At 49.1% G+C, this 27,864-nt stretch overlaps 1 protein-coding gene across 1 annotated transcript; it reads right to left on the reverse strand.

Annotated features, from left to right (window-relative positions):
• Positions 1-1,979: 1,979 nt before the first annotated feature.
• Positions 1,980-26,711, reverse strand: LOC147911233 (uncharacterized). The gene is made up of 6 exons (XM_087428391.1): positions 26,574-26,711; positions 24,231-24,494; positions 18,355-18,403; positions 13,233-13,302; positions 6,380-6,550; positions 1,980-3,957 (listed from the first exon to the last, which is right to left on the reverse strand). The coding sequence occupies exons 1-6, from the start codon at positions 26,709-26,711 to the stop codon at positions 3,786-3,788; spliced, it is 864 nt and encodes a 287-aa protein (XP_087284517.1). The 3' UTR covers positions 1,980-3,785.
• Between the last annotated feature and the right edge of the window lie 1,153 nt (positions 26,712-27,864).

The following is a 27,864-nucleotide window of genomic DNA, read 5'->3' on the forward strand; positions in this document are numbered from 1 at the left end:
GCAGCTTCTGTGGTCACATGGCCCCCCTGGTTTTATCATGTGACATTCCACTGGGGGGGCGGGGGCCTTATGATGGTGAAAACGAGCTCTCCAAAGGGAATGTGTGGGATGAGATCGTGGGGGTGGTTGCACCACATAGACAATACGCTAAAACCACTGAATTGTACACTTTAAAATGGTCTTACGTCATGTGACTCACATGTCAATGTTTTAAAAATATCGATGTGGTAGAAAAAGCAACAGGAATGGACGCTGGGCGTGAAGGATGGCCAAGAAAGAATGTGAGTTATTCTGACACTCTTGAGGGTTAAAGGAAGTCCCTATCAACATGGTGGAGGCAGCACAGAGAAGGAGGAGGAGGACGGAGGCAAGAACCCGGAGCTCCCATGTCACAAATGTTGATGGGGGAGCATCTCATTTGAGCTGTTTTTCCAGGAGCTCTGGACCTGAGCTGACCCAGCGGGAAGCTGTGCAGCGTCAGCAAGACCCAGGCCCATCACCCACCCTGACGAGCATGGGGCACTGGGAGGGTCCTGTTGTCCCGGGAGAACCTCGGAGAAGCAGGCAGAGCCTCTGAGGAGCCTGTAGGGAACAGCCCGAGTTGTCTTCAGGGCAATTAATACTCGGTATCTTGGACTCAAGATCACTGAGCGTGTCCTGAAATACGTGGTAAAAGTGTCCAAACTTAAAAAATTAAATGAAGACCCCAGTGATCCCACTCCTTAGGTATACACTCGAGAAAACTGAGAACACGTTCACACAGACACTTGTATGCGAATGATCCAAAAAAATATAATGCTGGGCCAATGTAAAACTCGTACATGAAGTTCTGGCATTATTCATAATAGCCAAAAAGCGGAACCACCCAAATGACCACCAACTGTTGAATACGGTACATCAACACAATCAATCAGTAACCTCCCAGATGATTCTATCACACAGGCAAGGTTGTGAGGCCCAGGGTGAGGTGTAGAATCTGCCCAAAGGAATCCCCTCATGAACACGGCCTCCTTCGGCTGCTTTGGGGGCAGGCGGCCTCATCTTGATTTCCTAGTTTGAGGCCAGACTCATTAGAGGCAGCCTGCCGCCCGATGCACCAGCTGGAATGAACGCGTCCTTCTCACCACTGCATCCCCTGCACCTGGCAACTCCTGGCGTACAGTCAGACAGGAACAGGGACCCAATCAGGCCTTTGCTTCATCTTCAGTGTTCTCCCGCTGTAAGGAGGGTGGATGACTTAGCTGTGGAACAGCTTCCGGTCATGAGCCTGAGCCTGTTCAGTTTCCGTCTCTGAGGGTGGACTCACACGGGCCATTTTTCTGTTGGGCACAGATTCCTGTGCTCTTCTCTGGCAACAGCTGGCACCACCCTACCAGAGCGACAGCAAGACCAAGTCTCTCCGCTCCTCATGGGCAGCCCCCACACCAGCTACATCCCACCTGTGTCCCTCCTTAGCAAGACAATGGACTCCTGGTTCGAGGAGGTGACCACACTCTCGGGATTTTTCCTTTTAAACTTGACTGCTCAGCATGCCCTCAGTGTGGCCCCAAGAAAATGACAACGAGAGGGACTCCAAGCACTGTCTCCAGCTCAAGCTCAATCTGGGCTGTTCCGTGTGAAATATCAAGGTTTGTGTGGAAGAAAGGCTGGGTTTCTTGGTCGCCACAGCATGAGCGTCTGAGGGTAGCTGGGTGATGCACCCTGGGAGAGAGAAGGCAAGTGTGGGCTCCTTGGGGGAGGGGATACATTCCTGGGGCTCAACCACGGGGCAGGGCAGGCCCCAGGAGAATGGAGGCCTCACAGAGCCACCCCAGTCCTGGGGGCCACCCCCAAGGCCATCTGAAGTGGTCTCTGGGAAGGTCAGGCAGCATGGTTAGGCCGAGGCACCTGAGCAGCTCCCATGCAGCCCCTGCGGGGAGAACGACCCTCAGAAGGTGTGAGTAACTCTGCTGCTGGTCAGGAGGTGCTGGGACCTGAGTGTAATGTGAGAGAGAACAGTGTGGATCTTCAGAAATGCAGCCCGAGTGTCTACCCTGTGCCAGGTGCTCAGCGAGACTGTCACCTGCTGTGCCAAGTCAGAGCACTCTTCCTGCCGTGTGGTGCTCAGCGTCTGACTGTGTCACATGAACACAGTGAGTGCACAGTAGGTGTTTCCTGACCTCGTGAAGATGTGAGACAACCACATATTCAAGAAACAAGCATGATCAGGACAGGACTCTCCTGAGTGAGTGAGGGGCGGACCTGACGAGAATGGCAGGCCAAGTGTTTTGGATTCACTGATGTCAGGGTCTGCCTGCCAGCAAGTGGGGCCCCATCCACGCCAGAAATCATCATGGAGTGGCAACCTGTACGCCCGGCATGTGGTCAGGGAACAGAAGACCGAGACCTAGGCCCCTGGGAACGGCTATCCACTGAGGGAGACTGGGGTGGCCACCGTGTGACGAGAGTCCCTCCACCTTCTCAGGCCACATCTGCCACTTGGGCTCTGCACTGCCCTCCTCTACAGACCCCAATACATGCAGAAGTACAGAGCCTGAGTGTAAGACGTCAGGACAGCCAGAGGACACGTCGGAGTGGCCCGTGGTCACTGCATTCAGGGTGTCCTCACACACTCACTGAAGTGACAGGAGCCCGGAGCCTGCAGACAGACTTTTCGCAGGGAAAAAAAGGATAAATTATAGCAATGAAGCTAATGGTGTAGACAGTTTCTGTGTCTGTGGGCCTCCCAAGGTCACAGGGAACCAGGAGAGCCAGCGGCAGAGGGAAGGCCCGATGGAAACAGCCCCTGAAACACCAAAGTGCCTCGAAACACTCTGCAGTGGGTTTTTGAAAGATAAATCCTTATTGTATTTAAATTATACATTTCTTTTGCATTTTTACAAGTGTTTTTTAAAAATGCTTTTCACAATTTCAAAAGACATTATTAATATCCAGCCTGCAAAGGAAATACTTAGGCCTGTGCGTGCACACGGTCGTACGCGCACACACACGCTCTCTCCGCAGTCTTTCTCTAGAGGGAACATGAGAACCAGAACCGGTGGTGCCTCTGGGACAAGAGACGGGAGACTTAGTTTTCATAAGACACTTTGTACCAAGTACATATGTTCTGTGTTCAAAAATATCAATAGCTTTGTTTAGAAAAACTGACTTAGTAAACAGTAAGATAAACTACAATTTAAGAAAGAACCCTTTAACTCTGAAATGAGCCTTTTGGTCTAATTGCATCCTCCCCGTTATGAAAACCATTATTTTTTACTTTGGTGGCTGCGGTAAGGCACTCTAAATATTAAATATCCTGCTTTCTTTTAAATGTGCTGTAAAACATTCCTCCAAACGGGCCTCTGCAAACAGCTCATGGCACGCCAGCTTTGTCATTTCAAATCTTTCCCCCTTGGGAGCCCCTCTGGGCCTCGTGGAGCCCGGCCTGTAGCTTCTGCCTGAGTGAGGTCCCGGGGGGCCTCTGTTTTTCTGCTCCACGTGCCCGTGGACAGCCTCTGATGAGGCCTCTTCCAGGGCACCATGGGACTGGAACCCTTGGTCAGGCTGTCCCCTGCTTGCAAAGGCTGCTCACTCACAGCCCCAGGAAGGAGCTCAGCGCCAGGGAGCCTGCAGCCTGAGAAGCTGCTGCTGGGCGCTCGCTCTGGCTCCTCACCACTATGCGGTCTCTCCTGATGCCCTGGCAGAGGGTGCGCTGGGGCAGGAGGAGGCCAGCGGGGACCTGGGAGGGGAAGCAGTGCCCAGGGACCTGGTCCTGGCCCAGCCACACACTGGACGCTGCTGCCACATCAGGTAGTCTGCTCTGTGGGCACACACTCACGCCCGTCCAGTCCAGCCTTACGCTCCATGGCAAGTAACGGTCTTCCAGGCAACCGATTCCCAGGCAGCCTCGGATGTTCTTGCCTCACACAAACAGCTCTCCTTTGTCTGCACAGAAAGGAAAAGGGTGGCTTGGCTCGGCTAGGCCAGAGGCAAGTCACCAAGAAGAGGAAGGGTCATGAGAATAGGCTTTCTAGAACCAGGTACAAACAGAGCCCAATGTTAAACTTCCATTTCTACCAGGCATTAATGCCTCCTTTTGAAGGGAAAGGTATACTATCCCCAAACCAAAGACATGTGCAAGCCCAGAATGACGGTGTGTCCGTCACATGGAGAAGAGCACACGCACGGAGCTGTAGGCCCAGGAGGCTCCTGGACACGGCCCACTCTGCTCGCCCCTTATGCACATCCCTCACCCACAGCCACATCCGACCACACCCTGCCCTCCACACCTCCCGAAGTCTGAGCACACTCCAGTCCTGGTCATGCCCTGATAGAGGGAGACCTCCATCTGTCATTCCTTGTCTGGGTTTCCACATCTCGGGAGCATTTGGTCAAGGGACACAGGGTGACTGGGCACCTCTTTGGGCCGGGTCGATGTCTGTGTGCTGAGAGCTGGGACAGGACAGTGAGTGAACATGTACGGTTCCTGTCCTCATGGGGCAGGAGCTAGTCAAACAGTTAGAAAGAAACAAACGATCAAACCGATATATACGTGTTTACAAACTGTAAAAAGTGCCAGGAGGGACAAGAACGGACAGAGTGCTCTAGAGGACAGTCCAGGAGAACAAATCTAGACTGGGCTCGGGAATGCCCACCTCCAGGATGGGACCCCAGACTTCGTGGGGCAGCCTCCCACTACCCAGCCTTTAGATACCACTTCCGTCCACATCAGCTCTAGGCATTCCTTGCCACAGAGGCCCCATTTAACCACCTCCACCTGAGAAGCAGAAGAAGTAGACAAGACATGGAGAAGCCAGGACTAAAATAATCTGACTGATTAATAAGGAATCCCTTTGTTCCCATCTGTCAGAGGCCCTCTGGTCTAACCACCACCCTGGGGCCTCCACCCTCAGATTTTACGTATTTAACAGAACAATTCAGTCTGGCCCCCAAAAGGTTAGCAGATCTCAGGGGAAACCAACCAAGTCCAACTCCCAGCTGACCACATGCAAACGCTGGGCACAGAAGGGGAGATACCCAAGCTCTGATGCTCCCTCTACTGAGGACAGTCACGGCACTTGGAGGGTGGCTGTGGGGTCTTGGGGGAAATCTAGCAGGGGATATCATTTCGGTGTGACCCAAAACGTCCACATGGCATGACAGCAAACAGAAAACAGTGTACTCTAGTTGAATACTTTGCACATTTCATACGGATTTCCAAGGATGTGACTCTGCACAGTTTAAGCCATAGATCATTGATACCTCCAGACTGAGTCCATAATGACTCTCATTTTTTAAATCAAAATAGCTTTAGAAGAGTCTGGCACCCTCAAGACATTAGCATATGGAAGTGCTGACTCCGAGTGACGGTGCTGAGGGATTACCCCAGTCATCACTATGACCAAGGGTGCTGTGCACACAGTCACCCCCCCACAGTCCACGCCACAGCCCATGTGTGTTACAGGCCTGAGATCTTAACATCAGAAGACAACTGAAGGGCAGTCAGGACTCTGGGTCGGGGGGCCCTTGGATAGTCCTCACAGTAGCGTGGGGCCAGAGAACACAAACGAGGATGACCCAACTCATTGTCCCGGCCCAGACGCCTAAAGAGAAAACAATAATTCACCAGACATGAGTAATTGAGATTTACAAATTAACATTCTTAGCTGCAAGGAAATAGGGAATTTACGTGAGGATCCCCACAAAATGAAATTAATTTTCTTCAGTCTTACCAGTCAGGTCAACTAAAGACTAGCAGACTGACCCGACAGTTACTGTGGTGGAACAGGAAAGGCAATCAAGGAAAGCGCACATCCGAGGGCGGGAGGCACCTGGGTGTCTGATGGCTTTGTACCTGGGCAAACCTTCAAGAACAGCTCCATTCCAGCCTTGGCTTTGATCATTCTCTCCCGGCACTTTGGAGAAATGGGGCATATTTTCCTCCACAAAACCCCAGGGCATCTGACAAATCAGCGTTCTGCCGTCCCCCATTCCTGGGTCGGGTCAGGGTTTGGGCTTGGCCAGGAGCGGGATGAGTCCCACACTTTCATTTCCCAATGGCTCTCCCGGGGATTCACCAAACCTCTGCTGGGTTCCCCAGCACCCCGACATCTCGAGGGTCCCCCTCCTACCACCGACTGGCGTCCTCTTGATAAAATTCACTTTCACATGAGCCCAACCACAAACCAAAGGGACCAAAAACAAAACTCCAGGATGAAAAAAGACACACATTATACAACTTCAAGCCAAACAACGTCTGGATGAGCTGCTCCCTGTAATTATCCACGTGGGGCGCCCCTCCACTGGATGGATGGACACTGAAAGCTGCCCACGGCTTGGGGTGAACCCAAGAGAGTGCAGCTCGGCCCGTCACTGGGGCCACACGAGCTTGGCCACTTACTGGTATGGGGAGCAAAGCGGCTGAGTCCACAGCAAATGCGGGAAACCTGGGCTTCTGGGTTGAACTCCATCAAGCTGAAGAGAGTGGGTGGAATCACTTCCGGAAGAGCAGTTTCCACTAGGTTTGGTCCTTTGCCAAGAATTCCGTAGCCTCAGACAAAAACATGTCCTTCTACATGACAGTAAAAACAGCGGTCAGTAAGTCAAACCAAGTGCAGCCCTCCTCACCAGAAATTCAAACAGCACCGCCGGGATGCTTTAGATCCACAGGGATTGTTTTCTCCTCCTTGCTTGGCAAAAACACATTAATGACACTTGGAAAAGAATCAGTTTCTTTTCTCCTCTTTTAAATTCTTACTCTGGGCGTATGTCAAGCAAACTAACCAAGCTCAGAATACAAACTTCCCACACCTGGAGGGCTACCTGGAGGGGCCTAGTCAACAAATCACCCAGAAACCCCATGTGAACACAGGAGAGCCTCAGAAGGGCAGTTGTCCCCCTACTAACAGCTCTAAGATTCACACTGACCAGGAGAGCAAGCCAAATACAAAACAATTTAGGCCCAGATGCCGAAGACTCTCAGAAATGATGTTTTGCTTATAAAAAGTGGAATACCCATCAGTGGTGCCAGATGTTTCATCCCAGGGGCATGGACCTCAGCGTCGAAACCCTAAGGCTCTTCTCCCTCTGTCTCTGTTTCTTGGTGCAGCCTCTCTGGAGAAGGCAGGGCCAGAGTCTCTGGCCCAGGCGACGGGAGGGGGAGAAAGCAGTTCCTTCTCGACTCCAGAGGTTTACTACAGAATTACTAAGCTCTGGGCTGGCTATTTGTCTACAGAGAAACCAGGGCTACTATCGTTCTGTCAGGAACATCACCCTCACCCTCTATTAACTGAACTCACTCTAACTAGGTCTTCCCACAGCCACGTTCCCTCCCTCAGGCTGAGGTCTGTGCCTGTGAATCCAACAGACACCGACCCTTCGCCATCGACCCCTCTAGAGCTTCCCAATGACCTGCCTGCAAGAGGCTCTCACCATTTCATACAGCACAGCCCGTGCCCCTACACGCCACGTGCTTAACGGTCCCCACAACTGAGAAGGGCAAGTACCGGGGGACATTCACCCGAGTCACAGGAAGGGTCCATACTGTTAGGAAGACAAACCGGTGAGAACTTGGAAGGATTCTGGTGAATGGAAGGAGCAGATAAGTGCCAGGTCATTCATTCACTCCACAAATATGTCCCAAACAGCAAACATACGCTAAGCATCTAACTGGTGATGGGAACATGAGGGGAAGGAAGAGACCCGGTCCCTCTCTCTGAGTTCAGTCTAGTGGAGGAGGCAGAGGTCAGCCAAAATTATCACCCAATTAATCTGTGCTGACTGCAAGGATGGCAGGACAGGGGCCTCCGTGAGGAAACGTCAGGGAGCCTGATGTAGTTCATGGGCAGGAGCGGTCGGGAGGCTTCACTCTATCCACGCAGTCTGAGGGATGAGTGGGAGTGTGGAGGGGAGGGGAGAGCACGGTATTCCACGTAGGGGAGACAGCACCTGCACAGGGAGGGAGGGGCCATGGCCTACTGAGGGAGTTTAAACAAGGGCCCAGTGGATGAAGCCAGGGGACGAGGGGGAATATTTGCAAGACGCCAGTGGGGAGCAGGGAGGGCAGGTCATGCAGGATGCTGTAGACCACGGAAGGGTTTGGTCTTTATTCTAAGCACAATGGGGAGACGGTAAGTGTTCTAAGTAGGGAGTGGACATGATTCCTAGAGGGGAACGTGAGTGGACGTGGCAAACAGTGGAGAAGGAGCAGGTGGGGGACGAGCAGGGGTTCACTTTTGGACCCACTGAACTCACAGTGCTTAGAGACGGCCAAGGGCAAACGTCAAGTGGCACTGAGAGATGTCTGCACCTCCCAAGAGCAGGCTGGGCCTCAGCTGCCAGCTGGAGAGTCCTGAGCACACAGACGGTGACTGCAGCCACGGTGAGAGTGAGACCTTCTGAAGGAGAAGGCAGAGGAAACGAGGAGAGCACAGTCCTGCCATGGGGACCTCTGACATGGGAGGGCCTGGCCCAGGAGCACAGCCAGGAAATGAGCCCAGAAGGAACGAGAAAGGAAGACAGCCCTCAGAGAGCCCAGTCACAGGGGCGAAAGGAAGACCGCTCTTCACCAAGATGCTCAGCACGTCACAGCCAATGTCAAACGCTGCGGAGAGATCAAGAAAGGGAAAGATTGGACAATGGTCTCCAGGTTCTTTATTATTGTTTTCAGCAACATGGAGGTCACCGTAACCCTAGCAAGAGCCACTCAGCAAACTGATAAGGGTGGAAGCTGAGTGGAACGGACAGAGGAATGAGAAGGAGATGAGGAAATGGAGACAGTAAGTCAATGCAGCTCCTGAGAAGTCTGGCCTAGAAGTGGAGGCAGGAGGTGAAGAGAAGGGGTGGGACTTGGGGGAATGGGAGGATGTGGAGGGCTCCACACAGGGCCTCTTAAGATGGAAGACACCTGAGTCATATGTAAAGACTGATGGCGAGGGACAAGTAGAGAGGGAGAGGCTGAAGTTGTGGGGAAGAAGGCCCAGCAGATGGAGTGAGGCTTCTGAGGAATGGGGGGAGATGGGATCCAGGGCACAGAGAGAAGCATCAGCTTCAGCAGGAAGAGACACGCTTCCCCCACCGCTATAAAGGGAAGGGACCCAGGGCGGGGACAGGTAGAGGCAAGTGTGCAGGAGTCCGAGTGGGAAACTGAGGGCTTTCTCAGCTGACGGCATCTGTTTCCTCTATGAAACAGGAGGCAGGTTCTTCTGCTGAGAGCGAGAGATGGGAGGGTCAGCGGTCTGGAGGATGAAGTGTGGCCAACTTAGCTTTCCAGCAGGATTTGATCTTGGTGCCTCTGCTGAGGGATAACTTTGGAAAGGCAGATTCTAAGTGCTTTGGAAAGACAGATTCTAAGTGCTTTGGTGAAGACAGCGGAACAACAACACTCCCTAAGTTGACTCAAAAGGAAAAGAGGGGTTTACTGACCCAGAAAGTGTACACCTAGGTGAGTGAGGCTGGCAGAGCCGGGGCCTGGCCTCTGCTGCCTGGCTCGCAGAGAGCTTCTTTACCTAACTGTGGTCTGGCAAGGGCCACTGGAAAGAAATCACTGTTGTCACTGACAGAGGGAGGCTCAGGCCACAGTCAAGATCATAGTTGTGGCAGGCTACTTCTAAAATGGCCCCTAGTGATCCCCGTCTCCTGCTGTTCACACCCATGTGTACTCCACACCCTTGTGTGGGGGCTGGACCTAGTGACTTGCTTCTCACAAGCATAAGGCCAGCAAAAGTGAAGGGAGGTCACTGCCCAGATTAAATGAGAGAACACCGGCTTCTGTCTCACTGGCACTCTGTCTTACCCTCTCATTTGGTCACTCTGACGGAGCCAGCTGCCATGTTGTGAGCTGCCACATGGAGAAGCCTACATGGCAAGGAACCGAGGAAGGCTTGTCCAGCCACCATTTGCTGGACAACTACCAGCAAGTAACTGGGGCCCCTGCATCTTGACAACAACCATCAGTGTGCTCCTGGAAGCAGAGCCTTCCCAGTGGAACCCTACGATGACTGCAGCCTTTGAGAGACTCAGAGCCCAAGACCCAGCTAAGCCCCCCCAGATGCCTCACCCACAAAATTCAAGTGGTACTTCTACCCACTGCTGCCGGCAGTATCAACTGGTAAAACTTCTGGAAAGAAGTTTAACAACACATTCTGACAACAATAAAAATATCCTACTCCTTTGACACTCCTGGGATTTATCCTAGAGCAATAATCCAAACGAAAGAAAAAGTCACGTATGCACACAAGATAAATGTCATGATATCTCCAACGGCCACTGCACTCCGCCTCCAAAGAAGTATGCCACATGACAACAGGGAAATGCTTACGTAATTATTTAATAAAATGGTTAAATGAATAATTAATTATGATAAATTAAATTGATGCTATATAATACAAATATTAAAAACTGTAACTGTGAAAACATTACCACCATGGAAAAATGCTTTATGTAAGTATAAATGATAAAACAAGCATATAAAACCACACCTATGGTGTGATTACTGTATACAAATGTGCACACATGGGGCCCATCCCGGTGGCGGAGCGGTTAAGTGTGCACGCTCCTCCGTTGCGGCGACCCGGGACTCCCAGGTACGGATCCCGGGCGTACACCGATGCACCACTTGTCAAGCCATGCTGTGGCGGCGTCCCATGTGGAGTAGAGGAAGATGGGCACAGATGTTAGCCCAGGGGCAATCTTTGTTAGACAAAAGAGGAGGATTGGCATCGGATGGTAGCTCAGGGCGAATCTTTCTCATCAAAAAAAAACAAAGAAAAGAAAAAAAGGGCCGGCCTCGTGGCTTAGCGCTTAAGTGCCTGCTCTCCGCTGCTGGCGGCCCGGGTTCGGATCCTGGGCGCGCACCAACGCACCACTTCTCTGGCCATGCTAAGGCCGCGTCCCACATACAGCAACTAGAAGGATGTGCAGCTATGGCATACAACTATCTACTGGGGCTTTGGGGGAAAAAAAAAGTAGTGCACATATGAACGAGGACTGGAAGAAAACACTAGACAATGAACAAAGATGATTTCATGTGCTGGTAGGATTACTGAGGACTTCTAAAAGATTTAGTCTTATATTTAATGGCCCTCCCTTCAGACCAATATCAGAAACAAAAAGGTTAAATATACAAGCTTGAGAAAATTTCTCAATCATTCCTCCCTGCATTAATCACATTCTTCTCAAATCAGTGAACATCAAGCTCCTTTTAGGGGACACTTGTTTTCTCTTTGAAAGCCTCACACAGTTTCCTGTCTCTGCTGAGAGAAAGGCTCACAGCTCCTCTGCTGAGGGGTGGCTCTAATCCTCCACCCAATCCTTTATCCGTTCCTTTCCATGGGAGCCAGGGTGAGGGAACTGGGAAGGGACAAACAGAACAGTGGCCCCAGGAAGTGATAAGAGAGGTAAGAGTCAAATGAAGGCAGGTGGTTCTAGCCCATGAGAGCCCCACCGCTCACAGCTCCATACTGCACCATCCCAAGGGGGTGTAAGGTCCACTACCTGTTTGCCCAGCTGCGCCCTATCCACCAGAATAGAACTCTCCTTTATCCATTAGGAACAGACTATAGTCCTGACCACTGGCAACCTATCAGACGAACAGAGGGAAGGCTGATGAGAAGAAATCCTTGGAAGCCCAGTGTCCCGCTCAAGGGACCCAAAGTACGGGAGCATTCCCTACTGCTCCTGAGCCCCGAGGGGGCCGGATCCAGGCAGGCTGCCCCACACAACCTTCACTTCTTATTCTTTCTCACTCCACTGCAGCCTGGTTTCTGCCTGCCCCTCCACTGACGTGGCTCTTGCTAAAGGAAAGGGCGAGATGTCCTAAGGAGAAGACCCAAGAGCTCCTCCATCCCAGTCCATCCCTGAGGAACCACTCCCTTCTCCACAAGCCTTTCTCTTCCCCATCCCTCTCTTCTGCCTCTCCAATAGCTTCCAATCTTGCTCCCTAGCTCAGCCTTACTCCTTACCCTTCAGTGTTGGAATCCTTCTCCAAGGTCTGTCTTCTGCCCTCTTCTCTCCTCCTCTTCACACTCCCCTGGGAGGCTGCATCCGTTTCCAAGGCTTTCCCTCTCACCTCTACACTGCTAACTCCACTCCCAACAACTCTACTGAGTTCCAGACCTGCTTTTCTAACTGCCTAATGAAAAGCACCGTTTACTAAATGCTTATTATGCCAGGCACTGTGCTAAGTCAATAACCAAGAACACCTACGAAGAAACTGAATCTCAGAGAAGGTTGGTAACTTGCCCAAAGTCATCCAGTTAATATGTGGGGAAGCAGGGACTTGAATTTGCATCCATGGGACTTTCAAGTCTGTGCAAGAAGGACTACACTCTACTGCATACTAAAAGCAATTTCACTCTCTACCTCCTCCTCGCTTCTCTCTCCCACTCAACCCAAGCCTGCCCCTCCTCCAGGACTCCCCCATCTGGGTTGAGAACATCAGCACCCACTCATTTGCCAGTGGAGTCAGGCTCCACTCCTTCTAGCTCACTCCCTGGATCTCTTATCAAGCCCCAAATCTGGTCAATCCTCTTTACATGTCTCTCCACATGTCCCTTCTCCCCACGCCTTCCCAAGTGGCCTTCATCACCTCCTCCCCCAACCCTAGAAAACCCTGCATCGCTCACTCTCCACCTGTCTTCCAGCCTATGCCACAGCACTCCCCTGTAAGCATGCCAAACTCCAGCCACCCCGCATGCTCTCAGCAGTTAAAGTCTCCACCTGCCCCCTCCCCTCTGCCATGAAACCTTTCCCACCCTCCATCCCCGGCCTATCTGATAGATTCCTCTGCCACCTCCTCCACGATGCCTTCTGTTCCTTCCATTCCACCCCCGGAAGACTTAACGACTCCCCTTTGCTACTCTTATAGCACTTTCTGTATGCATTCATTTATGTATTTAAGTATTGATTATAGCTATCTACCATGTGCCAGGCACTGCCCCCGGGGTGGGAATAAATGGTGAACAAGATAAAGCTAGCCTGGAACACACACAGTGCCGGGACACACTCGGGTACAGCTAATTTTTTCAATTGTCTCTCCCACTAGAGTGTTATCCCCCCCAAACCTTATTCAACTTGGTACCCCATGTTCCAGTACTGTACATCCTGGTGTACAGTAGCCAGGCAATCATTTGCATAAAATAATTTATTAACTCAGAAAATCCCCCTAACAAATTTGCCATCACCCCACCCAAGTTTCCCCCTTTCAAAAGTGCCCCAGGGGGCAGAATGATTGGCTCTCAGCCCACGCCTCTTACCCGGACCACCTGTCCATCGAAGGCCTGCGTTCTGTGGACTTTGTGACTTCCGCTAATGGCTGAGGGCAATCTGGGGAGAAGCAAGAGATATGGTCATGGTAAGCACTGCGGAGTTCTGGCCTCTCCTCTGTCATTCCTCACTGGTGGGCCCCCCCACACACACATAGTAACTGTTAGGGAAACTCTCTAGGTCAAAAAGAAGGCAGAGTTAGACACAGGTGCGAAGGTAAAATAATACAAACTAAATCACTTGGTGATTTTAATACGCTGCCAGAGCTGAGACTGGTGTTTAGACCCACCAGCATAATGCGAGGATCTAGAGAGAAATTTTTTTAAAGACCAACAGAAATAGAACTGAAACAGAGGAATTTTTGAAGTTAATCAATTTGGCTAAAAATAAAGAAGGAATCCAAAGAAGGTCCAGGCATCCCAATCAATGCTCATGCGCCCTCCCTCCCACCAGGCTGATGCACGGAGCTCCCCCTGAGATGGAACAACACCTTCCACAGCTCTCCGGGGAGCGCTCACTGATCCTCTCACGCATGAGGAACCTGGCTTTGTACTGCTCTGTGGCTCTATCACACAGTAATCACTCCAGAGATGTTTAATGCTCAACACAACTTGGGGAGGGGTAGTCCTTGTGTGAACTCACCTGTAAAGTTCATTTTCCACCACCTTCCTTCCACATTGTCCGTAATAGCTGTTGCCCAGGCTGAAGACTAAAGAATACCACCACCAATGAAATCAATTCTACAGGTGTGTGGAACCCAAGAATGTCAGGACTTGAAGGGGGTCTGGAAAGTGGTCCTAGTCCAACTGCTCACCCAACTGCCACTGGGTTTCCTTCTCCAATATTTCCAGCCAGTGAAGGCACACCTCCAGGCATGCTGGGGTGCAGACCTGCTGCAACAGACTGGGCCACCTGTACTTTCCCTCTGTTTCCCCTCTGGGCCCTCCTTCTGCCTCTCAGGAATTCCATGAGAGGCCAGCACCTCCTGTGAAAGGCCTCAGCACCCCCATGTCTTGACACGAGTACAGCCATGTTTGGCTGCTCCATTGACCTACAGCCAGCAGCACAAAAAGAAATATAAAAGCTGCTTTCTGCGTGGTGGGAACTGGCCCTTCTCCCATGGACGTAGTTGCAATGTGTAAAAATTTCAAGGCCCTTCGGGCACCGTAGCCTGGGGCTGACTAGCCATCTGTGCCGGGCTGGGACGAAACCACAAAAACAATGCACGTACACAACTACTGGGCTGCGACAATAGCCAGGGGGCTCAGTGCACGTACGCCACTGATAATCTTTTGTGCATGGAAACACTGAATGCTTGCTCTGTAAACTCTGTAACTGCTTATATAAACTGCTGGAAAGCGAGGCCTGGTGAGAGTTCCACCTGTGGAAGGGACGCCTTGCCCAGGACGTGTGATTCCCACCCACCCATGTCGATTGACAGGACTCTCCCGGCAGTGGGGCGTGGATGTTGTGAGCAATTGATTTATTGTGAAGTAATTGATCTGATGTGTTCTCTTTTCAGTCAACCTGGTGTTTCTCTTTCCGGTTGACTTGTGTCATTTCCCTTCAGTCGATCTGGTGTTTCCCTTTCTGATCGAGCTGGTGTTTTTCCCTCTTATTACTTGACCTATTCAGATCTGTTGGAGGACTATCGCCTTTACTATCCTCTATATAATAAAAAATACCTTCAGTCCATTTGTCTGGAGTGGAGTTTCTTTTACGTCTCTGATTGAATCCCCCGAACCACTCATAACACCCCATTCCTTGCACCTGTCACCAGGTTGCCCTCAAGGCCAAGGCCCCTCCGGAAAGAGTTCCTAATCACCACCTTCGCCTTTTCCTACAAAGCACCCTAAGTCAGAAAATGAAATGTGATGAATTTCGTCAAGTTGGCCTTCCCTGGATTAACCGCTTTTTTTGAGACGGTCGGGGTTACCCAAGACCCTGGACTCTGAAAGCCCCGCGTCTTGGAGGAAGTGTTAGCAAACAGGCTTCCCTCAGTACAGTAGAAAAGCCGTTTACACACATAGCCCAGCTCAGTGACTTCACAACAAAGGCAGGCGTTGATGAGGCTGCCTGGTGTACGCTGTCGTGTTTATAAATACCTGAGATTTCCCAAGAACCACAGAAAGCAGAGAACAGAAAAGAGTCAGCCAATTCTGCCCAACACAGTCTCTTGAGCCATGCTCCTGATTTGCTTGGGAAATTCCAAAGCTTCACAATCAGATGTGGCTCAATCAAATGGGCCACTTCAGGCCCTATGGCAAGAAAGTGGTCCCCCCACGCTCCATCAATCTTGAACAGGTCAATTCACGTCCTTCACCGTCTTGTCAGGATGAGAGTGGACGCTGCCGCAGGAGACCTGTAGCACCTGTGTCTCCTGAGGTCTGTCCAGAGGCAGTGGGACGGGTGAGAGCTCCAAAACACACGCGTCTCCCCTCGCTGAAACAAACACAACCAGGGCGAGTGCACTGACGCAGAGTCAGAGCACTTCTAACATGAGAGATGACACTGCCCCACCCTCACATTGTTACACAGTGAGATCGGAACGACTTACTCAAGCCACATAAGTTAGTGGCACAGCAAGGACCAGAACCCTGGTCCCCAAGTCCAACCCACTGCACCACACTGCCTCCATGACACACGGGGTTACTGAAAAGCATCCTTAGTCTTATTAAAGAAAGCTCTTCACATGTCATTTCACACCATTTGAATTTTTCAGAAAAGTAAAAGCAATAGCCACTTTCTGCAATAGCCACTAGGATTTCTCAGTACGGTGAAGAACAGCACATATTATATGACACGACTTCTAATAAAAGGAAGCAAAAAGAATACATTTGTAGATGCATTTGCTTGCACATGCGTTACATCTCTCCAGAAGGATAAACTGGAAACTGTTAATGACAGGGAGAAAAATCATGATGCTGGGAGGACAGAGGTGGAAAGCAGACTCTTCATCATATGTTCTATGGCGCCATTATGATTCTGAATTATGCAAATATGTTATGTATTCAAAACAGAAAATTTTAATTTTTAAATAAGCAAGAAAGAGGGAATGTTGTCTAGAAGTCACTCTAAAGAAGAAACTTGGGGCCGGCCGGGTGGCGCAAGTGGTTAAGTGGGCGCGCTGCGCTTCGGATTCGCTGGCTTGGATCCCGGGCACGCGCCGACGCCCCACTTGTCAGGCCATGCTGTGGTGGCGTCCCATATAAAGTAGAGGAAGATGGGCATCAGATGTTAGCTCAGGGCTGATCTTCCTCACAAAAAATAAATAAATAAATAAATGATTTAAAGAAGAAACTTAGTGTTCTTTATAATCCTACTGGAGAGGCCAGATTGGTCTACGTAGGGAATTCCTCTGACAGGTCTTAAACAATGAACTTTTGACTATTTACAGTGGAGGCTGGAGTTGAGGAGAAGATCTGCGAATGCACTGGTTCTCAACATACTCCTCACTAATGACCCTCTATCTTATCCTATGATCCCCATCTTTAAAAACATCTCATCTACCAAATAAATGGCATTATGACTGTTATAATAATCCACTTGCCCATCCATATTCATCAGTGACTGATATAATTTGCAGACAGAGCTTTTGATCTGCATGAAATAACTGGTTTATCACAATGAGATGATGTGATTCTAGGCAAAATCAAAGAAAATGGACAATGTTGTTAGCTCATATTAGTAGCTGAAAATATGAAGTACTTTAAAATACTGACAAGTGATTCACATCCCCCATTACTATCTGCATAGACCCCTAAGGGCCTGGGAAATGTTACTATATAACATTGAAAGGTAAACTGGCTCTAGCTCCAACTACCAATTGACAGGAAATACAGAGGACAGAGGATCATGTCAAACAGCACCACAGGGATGCATTCAACAAACTGCAGACTGGAAAATTCTATAGAATAAACAATGTCATTTCTTCGTTAAATACATTTCAAGGAAAAAAGATTCAAACAGACTTAAAAGACTATAAAAGTCTTCTCAACCACTTGCAATGTCTAGACCTTATCCGGCTTTTGATTCAAATAAATTTTTAAAATAACATACAAATCTATTGACACTTATGAGACAACTGTCAGTTTGAACACTTGCAAAGTATTTGATATTAAGGGATTACACTGCCAATTATTTTTAGGTGTGATGCTATACTTACCACCCTTTTCAGTCCTTATTTTTTTAGATATGTACTGAAATATTTATGAATGAAATCAATTTTCTTATGATTTGCTCCAAATTTGCTGAGGGAGCACAAGGGGGAAATGAGTAAAACAAGATCGTCATGAGCTGATGATGGCGGAAGCTGGTGACGGTCCATGGGGTGCATTATCCTATTTCATCCACTCTGCGTATGTCTACAATCATTCGAAACAAAAGGTAAAAAGAAATGTCATTTGGCATCGTACAGCCAATAAAGACTTCAATACTAAGGGTAAAAGGATTCTGATATGAAATGCAGTGAAAAAAGGAAGAAAACAAAATATACACTGTGATCAAAATTCTATAAACAGATATTTGTATACAAATGAGGGAAGAGGGAAAAAAATGAAAAGAAAGATTTGTCCAGTATGTATTTCTGGGTAATTCCCCTTTATTTTAAAAAATGTTTCATATTGTCCTCATAATATTGATTGACTAGTGTCTACTTTTGAAAATATCATAAATCATTTCTAACATTTTATAATCCAATTTCAAATATCTGGAATAAAGCCTCCATCTTAAGGCTTTCATTGAATTTTTTTCCCAGACCACGTTCTAGTCACTGTAGAGTGTCTCAGGATATCTCAAGCTAGGAAACAAAGGTCACCACTCTGGGGCCAAAAAATAACATCCCTACTTATCAGCAAAGGACCTTTACCAAACAGGCTGAAAATAATCTAGTCCAGATAGTTCCAAACAATGTGCCTTTCAAGTCTCCATCTATGTTGTTGTTATGGTTTGCTTTATGTCATCAGATTCTTGAAAATCAGAGGGAGCTTCCTCAGCGAATCACAGCAGAAAAAGCCAAGGGGAGAGCCTCAATTTTCTCTTTTTGGCTCCTGTGAAATCCAAACTGAGAATCTCTGTTGAGTTCCATCCCCCAAACTTTCGTCCCATCCTTACTTTTAGAGGACAGCAGTGTGAATTCATGGCCACAGGCGGCAGGTGAAATCTGAAAAAGAGTTCCCATAAAGCATTCACTGATCTGCGACGTCCAGTTTTTCCAGCAATAAATGGCAGCTTGTTTACCCATTCCAAGAACACACACTATTAACACAGCAACCAACACTTATGGAATGTTTGCTACATGCTAAGTGTTTGAGATGCACTATCTCATTTCATCTTCACACTCACCCAAGGATCTAGTTATCAGATCCTCCCCATTCACCAAGACACAGTCTCACAAAGCAGTAAAGTTGAACATAGCCTTCGTTTCAATCTTCGCAATACCAGAGGGTCTACAGCTGGTAGACCCTGACTGGTTGTGTGAGCTGACACAGACTGCTTGACCTCCCTGTGACTGTTTCCCTCTATGTGAACTGGAGTTCAGAATAATATCTCTCTTATTGGGTTGCTGTCAGGACCAAATGAGTTAATAGAGCTAAAGCCCCTACAGTGAATAGTACCTGACTTAATGTGTAAGAGCAACGGCATGTACTCACTATCATTACTGGTGGTAGTAAGAGGAGTAGTCGATAGAGGAGAAAATCGAGGCTCCTAGAGATTAAGTAACTTGCCTAATACAGTCATGCGGCTAAGAAGTGGAGGCTGTCTGATTCCAGAATGCACCCTCTTGACCCTGACGCTGCACTGTGACATTCTCAAAGCACTGCCATGAAGAAGCATACCACAGCCACAGCGAAAGTGACACATTCACAGCCCAGTGACTCTGTTGGGTGTTTCACCCAAACGCGATGTGATGTTATCAATGCTCAGTTTCACGGGCCACGTGAGGAAACTCAGGATTAGGTGGGGCTGAAGCCAAAGGCAGCCTGGCTTTAGAATTGGCTCCTTTCCCATAAAACCCAGAGTGAGCACCCTCCCGGGTGGCCTGGGATAGTCCTAGCTTACACCTGATGTTCCAACGTTGACTCTCGAACAAACTGGACGACAAATTCTATGGTCACCCACATGAGCCCCCACTGTCTCTTAGTGGTTTACAGTTCATCACAGGCCTCCGGAGTCAATCTCAGAGACTACACGTAAATCTACTCCTGAGGAAAACGCCAGCTGACCACTAATAGTGAACAAAGATGAAGAATTTTGGGGGGCGGGGGGCGGTCCAGTGGTCTACTTCCCAGTGGTTAAGTTTGGTGTGCTCTGCTTTGGTGGCCTGGGATCAGTTCTCTGGCGCAGACCTACACCACTTGTCAGTGGCCATGCTGGGGCGGTGACCCACATAGGAAATAGAGGAAGACTGGCACATGTGTTAGCTCAGGGTGACACTTCCTGTGCAAAAAACAAAGGAAAATAATTTTTTTTAATTCCAGCATTTCTGGAAGAAAGCTAGCTAAGTATTTCCTTTAAACTTGACTTGTTGGTGACTTGTTTAATCAAGTCATCCCATAGTGACACATCCCTCCTTTTGCCCTGTGATATTTCCTCTCCTCACATTCACAGGGAACATATACACATGCACCCCTGTGTGAGTCAAAAAGCTCAGTTCCCTGGCCTTTGGGAACGGCTTGGGTCCACAGAAACGACCCACTGGGGAGGCAGGAGCCAGCCCCTGACCACACGGCAGGAAACATAGAAAAGAAGCGAGTCCACAGAGGATGCCCAGCACTCTATGCTTTCTCTCATTGCTTGTGGTAGCTGTTGATTCAACACTCAACAAATACTTGGTGACCACCTACTGTGTTATTAAATCTGCTAGTATGGGAAAAGGCTTCGAACAACACCTGACACAGAGTCAGCATTCAGTAATGTGTGTTATAATAATGTGCCAGCAGAACACTTCCAACTATGGTGGAGTGAAGAAGTTAGTGAAGCTCTCACCAAAAAAGAACTACAAAAATGGAAAAAATTATTTAAAAAACACCACTTCACGGCCTGGGAAATCAGTAAAAGACAAATAAACTGAGGAATTATTCACAGAAGACTGCGAGAACTACAGGTAAGAACAGCTGGAATCTCCAGACTTCTTGTCTTGTGCTGTTCGTCCGCCCCAGCTCAGTGAGCACAGAAGTTTGAACAGGGCAGGGCTGGCCATGAAAACCTTCAGCTTTGTTGTCAGAAAGGACAGACTTAAATTGGGTGCTGAAACTGGAGGATGCAAACTCAGGCCCAACAGCAAACTAGTAGGAAACAAACAGCGAAAATGCACAACTCGAGGAGCCTGACTGCAATCCTGATTGGGGGCAAGAGGAGAGGCAGACCAGCCAGAAATTTCATGGGGAGACGCTAGAAAGGAGAGAGCGACAGAAGCCTCTGCCCACATCCACGGCTGAGTGAGAAACTTAACGAATGGACAGATGAGACCTGAGCACCAGTGGAAAGTAAAGATGAGGAGACTGGAGAACAGGCTGAACTTTGTTGTGTTTCCAACCTACACACAATCAAATGTAGAGGGTAGAAACCTTAGAAGCTCAAGGTGTTTGAGCACAACTTCGGCCCAAATCATTGGCTGACCACAAAGGGATGCAGACTGGGGGCAAACCTCAGGAAGTCAGGCTAAAAAAATAAGAGGGAGGGGGACAAAACAGAAACCAAGCAAAACATCAGTGGCCACACACAGCCCAGGAGGCTGAGGCTATAGATCAAGTCCATAAAAATTTAAAAAAAGAAAAAAAAAAAAACCTCAGCATGAAAAATATCAGAATCCAAAGTTGTTATTATATATCATGAAAAACTCCAATTTTTAACAAAAAACAATACAATAATTAAGAAAGAGTGACATATACCGGGGGGGAAAAAGCAACCAACAGAAACTGACACGCAGTTGACCCAGATGTTAGATTTATCAAAGATTTCAATGAACTGTTGTTCAAAGACTATTTTAAGACCATGTTAAAAAACCATATGAATACATGATGACAATGACTTGACAAATACGGACGCTGAATACAGAAATACAAACACAAAAATCCTAAATAGAAATTCTAACGTTGTAAACCAAAATAACAAAATAAAGAATTCACTATATAGGCTCAACAGCAGATTTGAGATGGCAGAAGAGAGAATCAGTGAACTTGAAGAAATACCAATAGAAAGTATTCATTCTGAAAAATAGAAAAAAAAAGACTGAAAAAGAAAACGAATGGTGCTGCAGAGACCTGTGGCACAACATCAAGTGTATTAACATTCAGGAAATGGGAGGCTCAGAAGGGCAAGAGAGAAAGAAAGTAGAACAAAACACTTATAGAAAGAATGGCAGAAAACCTACCAAATTTTATGAAAAACATAAATCTACATATCACAGGTGCTCAACAAAACACTGTTAACCTGTTAAAAAACAAACTCTGGAAAGCATCCAAAGAAAATGGACTCATCAGGTACAAGGCAACAACAATCAGATTCACGGCTCACTTCTCATCAGAAACTACGGAGACCAGAAACGAATAGAATGACATATTCAAAGTCTGAAAGGCAAAAACTGTCAACCAAGCATTAATTCTATATCCAGCAAAATTACACTTTAAAAAAAATTGAAGATGGAATAAAGACATGACCAAACAAAGACTGACAGAATTCACTGAAAGCAGACGCATCTGAACAAGTACTAAAGAAGTCCTTCAGGCTGACAGGAAATGACAGCAGATGGTCAGTAACAATCACAAGAAGAAATGAAGAACATCAGTCAAAGTAATTATAAAGGTAAATATAAAACACTGCACAAATATATTTTGTCTATCTTCATCCCTTAAGAGATTTAAAGGACAATCGCACAAAATCATAATTATAAATTGCTTTGCTGGGCTTCAAATGTATAAAGATGTGGTATATATCACAACAACCACACAAACGAGAGAGGAGGAAATGGAGCAATGTTGGAACAAAGTTGCCTTAGTTTCCTCAGAGGTCACTAAAAACCGGAAGTAGATTGTGATGAATTAAGACACATATTTTAATATGTGTCTATATATGTTTAATATGTGTTCTATAACCACAACCAAGAGCAACTACTAAAAAAAACAAACAAAATATAGTAAAACACCCAACAAAGGAATTTAAAAGGTCCGCTAGAAAAATACCTATTAACCACAAAAGAGGGCCTCAACGGAAGAGCAGAGAGATAAAAACGACATAAAGAAACAAACAGCAAAACGGCAGATGTGATCCGACCACATCCGTAACTACATTCAAAGGACATGGATTAAGCAACGTCAGTAAAAATAGTGGAGCAACAAAAACACGGGGACACTGTCAGAATCCAGTTTTCAAAACTCTGACAAAGAACCAAAGACTTCAAGCAATCTGGGGGATGTTTACTCCAGGAAAGCAGCTGACTCTCAGTCAGAACAGCAAGCTTGGTGGCATTTTAATCTGACCTATTCCCATCCACCTCTCCTCAGCTCTGCAGGAGCCCTCAACACCAACAGCTCACAATTTCAGTGGAAATCAGCAATCTGGGCGCCACGGGGGGAGGCAGAAAAGGATTGGAACAACTGCAAAGCCCCACTCCCAGAGAACTCGCATTTGTTCTTACTGGTGGTTCCCTGCAAGACCCCATTAACAAGGCTCTATTTTTCTGACCTGATGCAGATATGACCAAGAGCAAACAGCCTTTCCTCCTGGGATGTTTGTTGAAAACCATGAGAAGCTAATGAGGAACACTGAAGCTGCCTGGGTGGTGCATAATAGTAGGAGCAAACAATAGATTACCAAGAAACTATCAACCAACTTGACCTGACATCTCTAGAACACTCCACCCAAACAACAGCAGAATCCACATCCTTTTAGAGCACACGTGTAACATTCTTCAGGATAGACCATATGCTAGGCGAAAAAACAAAGTCTCAATACATTTCAACGGATTGAAATTAAAGTATGTTCTATAACCACAACAGAATGAAATTGGAAATCAAACAATAAAGAAATTAGGAAAACCATAAATATTTAGAAATTAAACACTTCTAAAGAACTCCAGGGTCAAAGAAGAAATTCCAAAGAAAACTGAAAAATACTTGAAGGTGAATGAAGACAGAAGAAATACAACATATCAGAATTTATGGGCTGCAGCTAAATAGTGTCTAGAGACAAACTCATAATTTGAGCTTTAAACTGAAGTTTAAAGCTTGTAATGTAGCTTCCAATACGTACATTACAAAAGAAAAACGACCTCAACACTAGCCAAACCCTCCACCTTAAGAAACTAGAAGAGCAAACTAAACCCAAAGCAAGCATTAAAGGAAATAGTAAAAATTGAACAATAAATCAATGAAACAGATAATAGAAAATCAATAGTGAAAATGAGTTCAACCAAAATTTGGTTCTCTTAAAATATTAATAAAGTTGCCAAATCTTCAGCTACACTGACCAAGGAAAAAAGAGAAAATGCAAATTACCAAAATCGGGAACTAAAGAGAGAAGATCACTACCAACCTACAGAACTGTGGGAGATGAGAAGTGAATACTACAAACAACTTTATGCCAAAAATTAGATAACTAACAAGGAAAGAACACATGCCTGGAAAGAAAGAAATAACCCAAGCTGACTCAAGAAGAGACAGAAAATTTTAATATACCCATAATTTTAATATACCCATAACAGCAGCCGGCTGTCCTAACATCAGAACTTCCGGGGCCGACCGCCCGAGTGTGGATCCCACTGTACCTCCCCCTACCAGCTGTGGGGCCTGGGGCCTGTCCCTTGACCTGTCTGAGCCTCCCTCTGCTCCCTGATCTGCGGGGACAACCCCGACCCCCCGGGGAGGTGCGGATACCGCGGGCCGCCACAACCCCGCCGTTTCCGCGCCTCCATCAAGGCGGGCAGCGCCCCTGTCGCCTCCCCCTCCCGTGCCTGCGGCCGCTCGAGGGGCGCCCTCCCGGAGTCTCACCCTCCAGCGCGGCAGCTTCTCCAAGAGGCCGAGGGCACGGGGAGGGGCGGCGGCGGCGGCGGCGGCGGCGGCGGCGGGAGGGGCCGCCCGCTCCTTCCGCTCCAGCTCCAGGCGGGATGGCAGCGGCTCGACCCGGCGGCGCGGCCGCGAGCCGGCGCGGGGCTCGGCCCGGAGCTGGGCAGCACGAATGGGGGGCGCCCTGCGCCCCGAAAGGCTGCAGCCCCCCACGAGGATGCGGTCGGCGCGGGCCGCGCGCTCGCCAACCTACCGGCCCACGGGCGCGCCCCCGGCCTCCGCCGCCTCCTGCCGGCTCCGCGAGCACACGGCCGCCGTTCAGAGCCCTCGCCCCGGCCCCGGGCAGCCCAGCGGGCGCCCCAGCCGGGCCCTCGCCGCTTCACGCCTTCAGGCCACCCGGCGAGGCCAACTTGTGTGACCCTTGACCCCACGCCCCAGCGAATGCGCCTGCCACGAGGTTTCCTATTGGCTGAAGGCAGAGGCGCTGAGGGCCCCCAGTGGCGCAGCCAGGGGGCGTGGCTGGACTGGGTGGAGCCGGGGACCTGAGATCCTCAGGGTGTTGGATGGGTCCCTGGTCCTGGCCCAGCCACCTGGTGCGCGACCTTCCTCTGAGCTCCAGCTCCGCCTGAGCGCAGTCCCCTCCCCACGCAGTGCATGTTTCCCGAGCATCTGCCCGGCTCGGGCGGGCGCAGGGCGCTTTCCTGTCGCGAGGCCCTTTGCTTCTTGGCATCGGCCTGGGAAACGCTGGAGGGGTGGCGCCCTCCATGCATCTCCAGGTAAGTCCTTCCCCTGCCCTGTGTACTCCCTTTGCCACTGTCCGTTGTCATCTCTTCCCTGGCCTTGTCGTGGGCGTTCCCCGCCCCCATCAGCTACTAGGCCACTCAGTCCCTGCTCCAGCCACAGTGAGCTAGAGGGTAGCTCTTCCTATTGGCATTCGCTGCCAAAACCCCTGCAGGCATTCCCCGCTGTCTTCCACAGTGCATCCTCCTCCCCAGCTCACCTGGCTCCTCAGCGCTTCATCCACTTGAGCAGAGGGCTTCACTTGTGCCTTCTGATCCCAGTGCTGTTTCAGGCCTCCCTACTTTGCACGCACTGCCTCCAATGCCCTTCAGATGTCTGGCAGACCCCTAGTCATCTTCTAAGATCCAGCTCAAGCACCTCCTTTGAACTGCTGTGAAGGCAAAAACTTCACTTCCTTCAGGTTGTCCTCACCAATGTTGTCCTCCTACAGGTTGGCAGGCGGCCAGGAACAAGGGGTGCCCTCCTGAATGAATGACCAGGAGTCTGGGGCCCTGGGTTCTAGTCCTGGTTCTGCTACTGAGTAGTAGTCTCCCTTTTCTGGATCTCCCATCTGAAATGAGGGGACGGGCTAAAACAAAAGTCAATACATGAAATGTATTTTTGTAAATGAATGAGGTGTTTTGACTTTATGACTTGTAGGATGTCTTGCAGCCGGTTATGGTCCCTGATGGGCATTCCCAAATACTAGCCCCAAATGCTGAGGGCCAACGCCCTCTGACTTCCATCCCTTGCTTGCTTCTCTATCTTTCTCTTGATATTGCTTGATCCCTGGAAATAATCCAGTTTTAATCTACTCCCAACACCAGCTTAGATTACTTTGTTGTTCCAGAGTGTGCCTTGAATCCAGTCTGAAATGTGCTTTTACTGGGACGATTGTCTTTTTGCAAAAGACAATGTGTACGGAATACATATATTAACGTCAAGACGGTAGTTACCGCTGGGCAGGAAAGAGAGAGGAAGGAGAATGGTGTCTTCCACTGTGTAATATTTCTTAAAAAACGACATCAATAAGGTGTGCTCTGTTAAATCTCAGCAAAGAGTAAATGGTTTCTGTTATCCTATTCTCCTTCTAAGTATATTTAAAATAAATATGTAACTGGAACTGAGATGAAATAACACTAATGTAATAGATGCTATTTGCTGGAGTGCTCCCACCATCTGATGGACAGCTCATGATGGGTTGGTGATGTCACTGACCCCATCTAAAGGTCAGGACACGTTGTTTACCAGCTGTGGAGCTAGAGAAGGCTCAGTCACCAGCAGCAGAGCCAGAGTTACCTCAAACTACAAAGTTAGAGCCACATAGCACCAGATCCTGCTCCAGCTGTGGACTAGTGAGAGCCCTGGCACCAGCTCTAGAGCTCACTTGCAGCCAGCTCCAGAACTAGAGCTCCCTCCAGCTCCCACACTTGACCAGCTCCAGAGCAGCAGCCATTTCCATCACTAGCTCCCGCACCAAATCTGTCAACAGTGCAGAGCTAGAGTCAGTCTCAGGACTGGAGCCAATTCTAGAAGCAGGTCAGGCACCATCGCCTGAGACAGAACGAGCTCCAGCCCCACATCAGGTCCAGCTCCTGGGCCAGTTGCACAGCCAGAGCTGGTGGGATCTCCAGCGTCAGCCACAGCAGTGGCTCCAGCGTAGAGCAGCTGCAGCACCACCCTCATCGCCAGCAGCTAAGGCCCGGACGGCTCCAGCTCCACCCTAGAGTTGTCCTTCACCTTGCCTGTGAGGGCAGGATGTCTTTTCCCTTTTCTATGTTTTGTGATTTTTTATGTTTTATGTGTTCAAATGTAGATTCAATAAAGTTTAATGTTTTCATCACATAAAGTTTTACAATTCAGGGCCGGCCATTAACTACATCTTCTATGCTATGTACCGTCACCGTTATCTAGTTCCAGATCATTGCTTCACTCCACCAGAACCCCTGTACCCATGAAGCAGCCATGCCCCCATATCCACTCCCCCACCCCCTGACAAGCACTGATCTGCTTCCTGTCTCTGTGCATTTCCCTGTCCCTGGTATGGCTCTCCTGAGCACAGCTAACCCTCCTTTGGCCCCTCCCCTCCATGTTGAAGACCCCTGAGGATGCCAATGTGTTCAGTGCCATGAACCCGAAGCCTAGTATGACTTTGACTTGAAGAAGCCCACTGTCACCAAGGGGGTGAGGTCAGGCATGGAGCCAGCTCAACCCGGCCTCACATGAAGAGGAGGGACTCGATATTGCCAAGGGCAACTTCTCCTCAGTCCCTAGTGCTGTTCAGCCACAGGGCCACCCTCCCCAGGTTCTGGCTAGCTGGGGAGACGAACACATACAGACTAGAGTGACAAAAACCAGGTGGCCATCTTTTCCGTCCAACCTGCTGGCCCAGGCTACCCAGGAGCAGTTTCACCCTGAACCTCTCCTGCTGCAGGCCTGATGCCTGCCAGTCAGCAGGCTGTCCTGGCCTGCCGTGGACCACTGGCAGCCTTAGGTGCCTTCTGCCCTCTAGGGTCCAAAGGACTAGCTGACCTTTGCCAAGGAGTGCTGCCCATGGGCATGAAGCCCTGCCTGCCACTGAGGCACTGCCCTCTGTGCACCTCCCTCACACCTTCCCAGGTGCGGGTCACTTGCATCTGTGACTTCAGGTGTCCCAGAGTCCCCACTCACCCAGTGGGTGTGACCTCTGCAAATGCAGCCCTTCCATCCAGCCTCCAAGCCTCCAGGCCCCAACACAGGCTTCAGGACCAGGGACAGCTCCCACACCAAGTGCTGGGACACCTCAGGTGGGGCCAGGACCTCAGTGGCAGGGACATTGTCCAATGCTCAGCGAGTACTT

Source organism: Ceratotherium simum, unplaced genomic scaffold (genome assembly GCF_057802395.1).
Source record: "Ceratotherium simum simum isolate JZ-2026a unplaced genomic scaffold, ASM5780239v1 HiC_scaffold_45, whole genome shotgun sequence".
Classification (NCBI taxonomy): Eukaryota; Metazoa; Chordata; class Mammalia; order Perissodactyla; family Rhinocerotidae; genus Ceratotherium; species Ceratotherium simum.

Bases quoted from the DNA above. Each gene is read 5' to 3' on its own strand.
- LOC147911233 (XM_087428391.1), bottom strand. From the start codon at position 26,711: ATGAGGGTGGTGCTGCAGCTGCTCTACGCTGGAGCCACTGCTGTGGCT. The intron at 13,303-18,354 runs GTAAGGATGGGA...GCTTCTCCCCAG, and splicing joins CACACTGCTGTCCTCTAAAA to ATTGCCCTCAGCCATTAGCG. The intron at 3,958-6,379 runs GTAAGTGGCCAA...CCTCTGGCCTAG, and splicing joins CCGCTTTGCTCCCCATACCA to CCGAGCCAAGCCACCCTTTT.